Source organism: Aplidium turbinatum, chromosome 4, assembly GCF_918807975.1.
Source record: "Aplidium turbinatum chromosome 4, kaAplTurb1.1, whole genome shotgun sequence".
NCBI lineage: Eukaryota > Metazoa > Chordata > Ascidiacea > Aplousobranchia > Polyclinidae > Aplidium > Aplidium turbinatum.
Genome location: NC_137475.1, coordinates 35,439,719 through 35,450,164, shown reverse-complemented (window position 1 = coordinate 35,450,164; position 10,446 = coordinate 35,439,719). Strand labels below are relative to the sequence as shown.

Here is a 10,446-nt window from a genome sequence, read left to right as displayed (position 1 = left end):
TTATTCCATCCATTAGATGCCGCTGGATGGAGAGCAGTCCTTAACATGCATTGCTCAAGCGCACACCCCTAGAGTCGAACCAGCGCCGCTTGATCTTGAAGCTTCTTCGTTCCAGAAGTGACGCGCTAACCAACCGAGCTATCGGGTTTTGCATACTAGTAGAGGCTTTAAACTGGTGCAGGCCCACTGGCCCAGTCACCGAGTTTGAGAAAATAAAGTTTCAGCCTATTGTTGTCTGTAAAATATTCTATCAACTTGGTGAAGCGGAGTGGAGAGCTGTCCTTGAAAAGCGTTATTCAAAGGCATATATTGAGAGTTGAACCAGGGCAGATTAATCTTGAAGTTTGTTTGCTCATAAAGTTGAATGCTTAATCAACTAAGTTACCGGATGAATATTTATATTGTCACACAAAAAAAAATTGTCTGCCAAAATATATATAATAACATTTTATAGGCTGTGGCTATATTTACGCTATATAGTGTAATAATAGCCTCAATAGTGTTGCCAGATAAAGAATTCTGCCCTAATTTGAGAAAAGTTTAAAGCTGTTGAAAACAAAAACTTGTATTTTGGACATTTTTTTTTGGCTGTGGCTATTCTTACAACATATTGTAAAAATAGCCTCAGAGGCTATTCTTACAAGCACCACTCAAGCATTACGTTTGACATCAATATGCGCTCATGCGTGATCTGGAACTGGTATACAAGTCGCCACCCTGGTTAAAAAGGCGATGACGTCACACAGGAGGAATCCACCATAAAATGGTGGAAAAGTGGGGTGAAAATAGTCAACCATGACAAAAAAAAGCATGCAAGTGTCCGCTTTTACCTAATAGCTATGTAACACAGGCCCGAAAAACACCACATATCTCCTTAGAAAAGAGTTAAACTTGACCAAGTTTAACTATTTATCCGAAGAATACTTCTAAAGATACCAGCATTTAATCAATAATATATCTTTGTCGTTTCTGCTTCGATTTTTACAATTAAACCATTGCTGGAAAGCGCAAGCTATCGTTTATCCAAATGAAGGTCAGCCAGACTCTAAAAGTTAAAAATATTTCTTAGGTAAAGAGTTGAACTTGACCGACTTTAACCATTTATCCCAAAAATACTTGTAAAGATACCAGCATTTAATAAACGCTAATCTAAACAACATATCTCTGTCTATTGACAAGCAAAAGTTGAGGTTGATAGCTTTTTCACAAAGCGAGCAACCGGGCTTCAAACACAAGCAAATAGCGCCCGATGACTCGTTGCATTTCCGAATCGAAGCAAGTATACAAGTCTCCCCGGTCTGCGATCATTATATGTCTTTATTAAATTAGTTGTAAGTTGCTTGTTTCTGCTTCGATTTTAACAATTGAACCATTGCTGGAAAGCACAAGCTATCGTCTATCCAAATTAAGGTCAGCCAGACTCTAAAAGTTAAAAATATTTCTTAGGTAAAGAGTTGAACTTGACCGACTTTAACCATTTATCCCACAAATATTTTTAAAGATAACAGCATTTAATAAACGCTAATCTAAACAACATATCTCTGTCTATTGACAAGCAAAAGTTGAGGTTGATAGCCTTTTCACAAAGCGAGCAACCGGGCTTCAAACACAAGCAAATAGCGCCAGATGACTCGTTGCATTTCCGAAAAGCTAGGCTATTTACAAAAAGTGAATACCGCACATGTTAAACAAAAACTGTACATATTTTGAGCACAGCACAGTAACTGTTAGGCCAGATCATCACCCATGTGTCCCTCCTCTCCTTGCCTAGATGAGACCTGCCATTTGTCCTCGCAACCCTTTTTGTTTCCCGACCAAACTGAGAAGTTTAGAGTTTCGTTATTTGTTGGATGCAAATAGACGCATGCTTACATTTTTGACCACCTTAAAACACTAAACCAGTTTCTGCTCGACATAGCCTACAGTGTTCAATTTTTGTCCCAGGAATCAACTCTTCAAGCAATACTTTCCCTACTTTGTGTGCACTAACATCCTAATTTATATGCCATTGTTAACAATTGCGATATTCGTGAATTCATTTGAGGCTTTGGGTACCGGAATTAATATACTTATTTGAACTAGCAAATTCAATCCACAACACTTTCCACTAGGCTGTTACTTAACACTAAGCACGCATATGCGCTGCGATTTGTGGCCGTGTTAGCAACTGAAAAAAAGCCTTGGTGTGAAGATCACAGAATTGTTCAAAATGTGAGCTCAGTAGCCTATTACTGTGCTTGCAACTGCATGGTGCTATCAACGTGCAAAACAACTCGGCTCCAGGTCCCCTGCGGTCACAGACACGCATATTATCCCTGAATAGGGGGGTATCGCGTTTGCCATTCGCTCATTGTCGCCTGGTTTGATTGCAAACAAGTCTGTTCTATGTAGTTGCTTTCCTCATTGCGTCCAGTATGTCAGCACAATTGCTTTATCATCGCGAACGCCATTGTCACTTTTCCTCATCCACCTTTCCCAGGCTTGTTCGCGATGAAAGGCACAGAGTAACACGTAGCAATCTGCGGAACAAGAAGTCGTGGGCACTGAGTGGTAAAGTACAGTAGCAACTTAACAGTGACGACACAAATGCATGAGCAATGGAGACAGCACACAAGCAACGAAAATGTTAATGCAATTCACTAACTTGAAAAAACGCTTTCGATGGCCTTGATTTCCGCCTCACATTTATCGGTCATGAAAAACGAAGGGTTTCAGTTTTCTGACCACCCTTTTACAACAGAAAGTGCTTCTGCTATGTCCGAAGCTTGTTCATTTTGGATAATAAACGTAGCAACAACCTGGTAACCAACATTCGTTCTGACGCAAAGAAAAAATAGAGGAAGGGAATACTTGGACGTCTTGTAAGTTGCATCCAAGAGGCAAATGCCTTGGCCGCAACGATGCAACAATCGTATTATCTTCATCTAAGATGAGTTACAATCAACTAAATTTTCATCTTATGATAGTAGCCTACAGAAATAATATACGGTACTGTACGTAACATTGAAAACCACCAAGCCTACTACGTGAATATGGTAAAAAATAAATTGTCTCAAAAAGATTGGTTGTGACCCAAACCCTGCCTTTGGTTACCGCTGGACATGTCACTTGGTCCAATCAATAACACCACATAGGCGTATGGATTTGGCACACTAGATGGAAAAAATACAAAAGAGGTCAGTGAAGTAGGCTAGGCTACTTTGAATCAACAAAGCTTTTACACCTGAAAACTGAGTGTCTTTAAGAAACGAGATGAAAAGTTGATGAAACAGAACACATTTACATATGTTTATAGCATTTTTTGCAGTTAGTAAACCGTTTCCTCTTTTATGATGCCTAACCTCCACTTTGGTGAAAACACTGTGCTTTGCAGAAACCTTTTCAGAATCTTTGTCAACAAAGAAAAGGCTTATTATTGTAGTATGAATATCAACACTTAGTACACTAGTGAATTACAATGACAGGATGTTAAAAATCAACATTAACATGGCACCGTATGCTCGTTTCTGAACAACAACAAGCTTCGTTCCTGCTTTTGCTTCGTACTCTTCAATGGATCTCATGGCATCTTCAACTGAAGCCAACCACTTTCAACAATAAACAATTGATTTTTTACTGTTATAAACTTATGGATCTTCATCACCCATTTTTTGCCATAAGAAATCAAAGCATTTATGCCATAGCCTAAGATTACAGTGAAGAAATGTAAATACTACACACATGCAACAAATCTGGATTTAGCGAGTATAAGGTAGCTGATAGTTTGAAGCTCCAGTTTTTCTTCTTTCCTTCTACTATAAGTACTTCACCACATTTAGGTTTGTTTTATTCTGATGACAGCTCCTGATGAGTCAGTCAAAAAAAAAACTGCAGCTTCGAGCTACCTTTTACTTGCTATTTTCAAGTTCTGTACCACCATTTGCTATGAAAGAGTTCAACATACGTATACTAATTGTGTTAAGTTGGAAACAGTAAAATAGTTGAATATTGATGAACTGTTGAAGGTCTTGTTGGACCGTAGTATATTGCAGCAACTACATTACAAACCTGTACTAGTCCATGACTTTCAGCCAACTCTCCCAAAGAATGTTAAATGTCCTAAATGCATCAGAACTTTTAATGCCAGGATTGGACTCATTAGTCATTCAAGAACACATCGTTAGCGTTTTATGTGAGGACCATTGAAGAAACGATTTTTATCAAATGTTACAAGTTTCAAGCATAACGCGTCAAGGCCAATAAGTCTTTTCGTAGTTCACGGTTTACATAACCTTGGTTTAATTGACAAAGCGAGATTGCAGTATCACCTGAACATTCAATGTCACTTCTCCATAAGGTTGCATTTCCTGCAGAACCAAGACTTCGTTTTTGGCGGCATTGTTCTACCAAGACATCTCAGATGGTGCCAATCCAGACACGAGTCGCACATGATGCTGTCGCCTGCATCAAGATCTAAATAACAGGAGATGCACAACCAGCGGCCTTTATTTCGCAAAGTGGTCAGTAGGTTCTCCATCAACGTCCAACCGTCAAAAGAAAAATGTCTTCGCACAGAAGCAATGGCAATGTTTTCATCTAAACACTTCATTGGAATTCTTTCGGGCAACGTTTCAATTTCATTTTCTTCGATCAGTCGATCGCTGAATGGACGCAAGACCTCTTCTACTACCTCAGAATCGACAAACCAACTGAGTATTGCTGAAAAATATGACCATGGGTGACTTTGTTTGATGTAGCCTACGTACGCTTTGACGTAGCCTATCGGCTAGGCAGACCCACAGAAGTCAAAGTGTAGTTTTTTAAACTAACGTAGGCTATAACAAAAATGAAGTCACACAAACATAAATGCAACAAACCTGCTTCTTTCTGAAAAGACGACTTCAGTCTGAATGGAATTGGTCCGCTCTTTTTTTGTCTCTTGCGTGGTAACCCAATGACTGTCAATCCAGCTCCTTTTGGCCTGCCACGTTTCATCATCTTCGGTGGAAATTTAATTGATCCTGCATCATCTGTTAATAAACACAACGAGAATCGAATATAGGCTACAACGTAGAAAACATCACTATTTCAACGTTTTTATTAAAAAATTAATAAACATAATGCATTATGCAATGCAAGAAAAAACAACTAATCAGAAATGAATGTTTCAGAAACAGCACATACTTGTAAAAGACTGAATAGAACTGGACGGTGTCTGCATCATAATCGCACTGGTATCAACGGTCGACAAGACGTCACCGGGTGTGTGCTGTAAAGTACTGTTTGAGACCGTAGGAAATACAATTCCAGGATCATTGCTGGAAGATGTTGCAGCAGCACTTCCAGTATCAGTGCCTGAAAAGGATCATGCAGTTGTTCACAAAAGCAGAATTACTGAGCATCTGCAACCTTGTATAATCGTAAATTAGTGCGCAACTGCGCATGCAGTACATATTAGCCCACATATTGGATAGCTCAACGCCATAAAAATCATTGCTCAAAAAAAAATTGACTGCAAAATCACGACGCAAGTTGCAGTAACTAACCCATATCTCTTCAGATATTTGAAAAAGTAGGCTAGTTTTTCTGATTTAGTAAATAGTGCTAGCATATAGGCCTACCTTTCTGAGTTTGACCCAAAAAGTTCACAACTTGGAATTTCTTTCCTTCCTGCAAGAACTCTGCAATTTGTCGTAAATTATCCAGGTTGTATTGGAATTCATCCATTCCTTGTTCAGATATCATTAACGCAATCTTCTGGGAAATATCTTGAACACGGCGATACTTTTGCTGTTCTGATAAAACACATCTTCTTTGAGGCTTGTTAAGAATCTCAACAGCTGGTAATGTGGATGCAGGACCGTTGTCCAGCGAGTTTCTTGTCAGGCGATGGGATTTAAGAAAATATTGCATTGTCCACCGTTCTGAACAAAGATTGGGATTGTACTCGGACATATGGAGCTGCCTTCTAACTGCCAAGACATGCCTACAAGGTAGCAGCATTGATGATGTGAATCCACAAGGACATGCTGTTGTTGTGACTGCCAATTCCCCATGGACACGAGATTTTACTATGGCAGAATCATTCAAAATCTCTGACATGACAACCTTTTCCGCTAACTTGAATTGTTGTTGCACATGAATATATGCAAATGGTGTCAGTAGCTGTTGGTATTGTCTCTCCGCCACACTTGAAATCGCATCAATTGGAACCTTAAGGAAAGCATTTGACGCTTTGTGGTCACGTTCGGTGGAAAGAGATTGGATACATGCCATCAGATCTTTAAAAAACATGGTCATTCCTGAGTATCTTGTTATGACACTTTTCAACTTTCCATTGATGGATTCCAGTCGATTATTAGTTCTGTTCAAAAAATTAGCTTTCAAGTTGCTCAGTCCATCCACCCATTGATGTCGAATAGCATGCCAGTTATCGTTATAATATGTTGTGACAGCAATTGGGACTGTGTCAACGAATTGGTTATACAGTAAATTATAAGCTGACTCATTTTTGGCATTTGCCAGTTTTCCTAAAATTTCCAGTGATACCTGCCTTTGGGCTGAAGAAATGCCTAATTTTTCCATGGAAACTTCTCTACGAAAAGTGCGAAGGGTATGAAAATAGCAAATTAAAATTTCTGCAGTAGGCAGCATTTTCATCATGGCATCCCGCTCTGTCATGTCTTTGTCAGCCATTACAACCTCCACTTTATCCCAAGCTGGATTGTGGAGTTTAAACTGAGTTAACAGCTTGCTGATGGTCAGTTTGTCTTCAGTGGCTACAAGCCACAGACACACAATTTCACTCTGACCTAAGCCATCAACATTCAGCATCACATATAATGGCATTCTCAAGTCATTAAGTTTGTAGGTTGCATCAATCAGCAGCATTTCGGGATATGCCGCAAAGGTTTCCCGCATGTCTTTCGTTTGAAAGTATATCGCCTGCAATTGTTTGTCATCATCTGCAAACACATCTACTGCAGCACCTAAAATGAAAATAAACTGAGGATTAGTATACCCTACAAAGCAAGAATCTTGACAATCCTGGGCCAGACTAAAATAGCGCAAAACAATTAGGCCTATTAGGCACTCCATCAGATTTAAAAGCAAAAACATCAACTTTTAGTGAAATTTGTTTTCTATTCTATGTTATTTTAATTATTGGCCAGAGGAAGGATGTTTAGGCCTTTGGTAATATTTACATCATATAATCAATGTTCCAACTGAGCGGTTGTATACCACTCTCACCCCATTCTCTAAAAGATGCCACATTGCAATGCTTAGGGTCCGTTAAAAGGATCCATTAGGAGTAAACTTTTACGTAGATTTCAAATTTAGCAATGTTTTCTATTTCTATCCACTCAAAGTAAAATTGTTTCAAGATATTGAAGACCTTTGATTGAATTCCTTGATCCCGCTTTCAATCTTACAATCCCCATAGCGCCTTATGTTGCAACAAAAATCTTTGGAGCATGAGTTTGGGAAAGTAGAATGAATTCTTGTGAAGAAAATGAAGCAAAAAATACTCTCAATTGACCCTTTATAGCTCAATGTTGCAAATTTTCCACACGTTGTAGGGTACTGCTAATGTTCTGTGTTGGTTATACTAGACAAACGTTTTCTGAATAGAAAAACGTCTGAAAATTAGATTAGACGGAGTCTATTGACCGGTAAACCAGGCGGTCAACACTTTAAATTGAACTGGCAATGGTGAGATTGAACCCACGTCATCGAAATAATTCATCTGCAGTAAACCATTACGGCAAGAGGTCAATCGCGAATTGCTTAATTGACAATATATCTGAAATGGTTCAAGAAGAATGCTCACAATATCATGTGACACTCAATCTGCAGCAGCGACCTGTAGATTGCAAATACGCCTACGGTGTTGACCAATGTTACAGGCAACCTGGTAGCCTATTCTTGCATTGCTGCAGTACTACAATGATGCAAAAAATTAGATTTTTCCAAGGTCATGACCCTGACCACAGCTTGCACACACACATCCGGCTCTAGGCCGGAGTCACATCACCTCCAGTACGGAGCCAGAATTTGACCGGAACCGGAGCTCATTCTATCACTACTTATCATACTGCACATAGAAATTAGAAAGTCATCTCTACTATTTAGCATGAACATATCTTGTACTGTATAACAGACAAAAAAGTTTTGTCTGTCGACTAACCTTTTTCTTTGTTCATTTCATTAATAAGTTCATCATAGGTGTTTTCATACAAAGGTCTCTGTTTTGCGGCAATATTATGCAGATCTTTAAGAATAACTGTTTTTCCTGTAGAAGCTGCAATGTGCTTTTGTACCAACTTTTTATTTGCTTTGGTGGCAAGCATTTCTCCGATCACACTGCTTTCTGTTTCATTTAATCTTCGTTGTTTAGGCATCAAATTAAATGCATTCTGAAAAATAATTTATATGCACATAATCAAGAAAACGACATATCTTTTGACAGGTGTCCAACCCACAGAGATGGGCAAGATCACCAGGTTTGGTGAATCGGCGGCTTGAATATGACCAGTTTCGCACAAACTGGTCATATTCAGCATGTGCGTAGTCATGCGCGCAAAGTGAAATGACCACTTTACCGTGTCTTACGATGAAGTCAAGATCAGAAAAACTGTCTTGCAACATTCTTAACGTGTTTTAGTACAGTAGCAAACAATATTTGAACTTCAAGTGTCATAATCAAAATGCAATTATACACGAAAAGTAATTTTTTGGATAGAGGGGGTTTTGGACGGAAATTTCAATTTTTTTTACTAGTGGTCTTAGAATGTACTGTTGTATCCTAAAACCTGGGTTAAAATTGAATTTGAAAAAAAAGCCGATTAACCCCCCCCCCCCCCCCCTAATGTTATTGCTCTTTTTTATCCTTCACATAATTTCTGATGAAAGCCTCCTTATCATATACAGGGCTAGTGTGACCATAGCTCAAAGGCTATGACTACTACAAAGGGTTATTTCCACTTACTTCATTGAAATCATGATTATGATCATTGACATTACTAATCTCAGTGATGCATAGCGCTTTTCCATCTGACGTTGCATTTACTTTGATTCCAAATGGACAACCTTTGATAAAAGTACTGAAAAACAACAAAGATGAGGTGACATAGGCCGTGTTGAATCACCCATAAGTACACCTGAATTAGCCATAACTCACGTTAAAGTAGCCATACAGCAAGTCATGTCAAATTGCCCATAAGTTGCATCCAATTACCGATAAGCCCACCTGAATTACCCATAAAGTCACGTTGAATTACCACAAGTTCAGCCGAGCATTCTCATAAATCTAGTCGATTTACCCATAAGTGACGTCAAATTGCCAAAAAGCTGCGTTGAAGTACCCATAAGGCATGTCTTTATGGATAATTTCATGAGACTTACGGGTAATTCGACGAATTGTGCTGATGAGCAATTCGACGTAACATATGGGTAAATTGACAAAACTAATGGGTAACTCAATGCAACTTAGGAATAATTCTGGGCATGACAATTCAATGGAAATTACAATAGACAGCATGCGGGAACGGTTCAGCAGAATATATGCATTTTGCTAAGTTCTAAGCATTCATAAGGAATGTAGGCAATTTGCACTTATGCAAAACTCAATCTATTAGCAAAACTTATTACAATAGACAGCATGCGGGAATGGTTCAGCAGAATATATGCATTTTGCTAAGTTCTTAGCATTCATAAGGAATGTAGGCAATTTGCACTTATGCAAAACTCAATCTATTAGCAAAACTTATGCATATAGGCTACATGAGTAGCTCAACCTATGGGCACCAAGGACAAAACCATCATTACTTACCTTTGATTTGGTCTTTTTCCTTGACTACATGATTTGGGTGTTCTTCCTCCATGCACACAAGCATACTGTATTGTATTGACAAAGTTTTCTTTTTCCCATTGTTTAATAGCCGAAGAAAGTGTCTCAAAACTGTAATATAATGCTCCCTTCGTAATCATGATGACGATGGATTCATTGACGTGTAGTTTCGATCAGCAAAATCAGCAACTACCGCGGTTCACTCTACGATCAAGTGTGCAGCACAAGCCAATACGCATGCGCGCGAAATTACGTATGAGCGTCGTCGGATGAAACGCCTGAGCGCATTAAGGTCTTGCTCGAGTAAACAACGTCTTGCTTGAGTGGTGCTTGTAAGAATAGCTTCAGGGGCTAGTTTTACAATATGTTGTAAGAATAGCCACTTCGTTTTTTTTTAGTCCTGGGAAGATCAAAATCCTAATCTTTTTCCTAACTCTAACCGTTACCTTAACCCTTCCTAACTTTAATCTTAATTCTGGCATTCTGGCAACACCTGATTGTGGAAAAATAGCCACTTCTTATTTTTTTCTATTTTTTTATAAGAATATGCTACCAGAGATGTACGTATACGCCGCATACTTGCGGCGTAGACTTTTTGTTTGCGCTAACGCTTGCGG

General features: G+C 38.9%; 1 protein-coding gene across 1 annotated transcript; it reads right to left on the bottom strand.

Moving 5' to 3' along the window:
- Positions 1-2,297: 2,297 nt before the first annotated feature.
- On the bottom strand, positions 2,298-10,021 carry LOC145769109 (uncharacterized). The gene is made up of 7 exons (XM_082580703.1): positions 9,812-10,021; positions 8,969-9,083; positions 8,168-8,396; positions 5,601-6,968; positions 5,164-5,334; positions 4,857-5,009; positions 2,298-4,698 (listed from the first exon to the last, which is right to left on the bottom strand). Exons 1-7 carry the CDS (start codon positions 9,967-9,969, stop codon positions 4,322-4,324), a joined length of 2,571 nt encoding a protein of 856 aa, XP_082436829.1. The 5' UTR covers positions 9,970-10,021; the 3' UTR covers positions 2,298-4,321.
- Positions 10,022-10,446: the final 425 nt, after the last annotated feature.

Excerpts from the sequence above, each read along its gene's own strand:
- LOC145769109 (XM_082580703.1), bottom strand. The coding sequence starts at position 9,969 with ATGATTACGAAGGGAGCATTATATTACAGTTTTGAGACACTTTCTTCG. Across the intron at positions 5,010-5,163 it reads TTCTATTCAGTCTTTTACAA|ATGATGCAGGATCAATTAAA; the intron begins GTATGTGCTGTT and ends GTTTATTAACAG. Across the intron at positions 4,699-4,856 it reads GTCTTTTCAGAAAGAAGCAG|CAATACTCAGTTGGTTTGTC; the intron begins GTTTGTTGCATT and ends CATATTTTTCAG.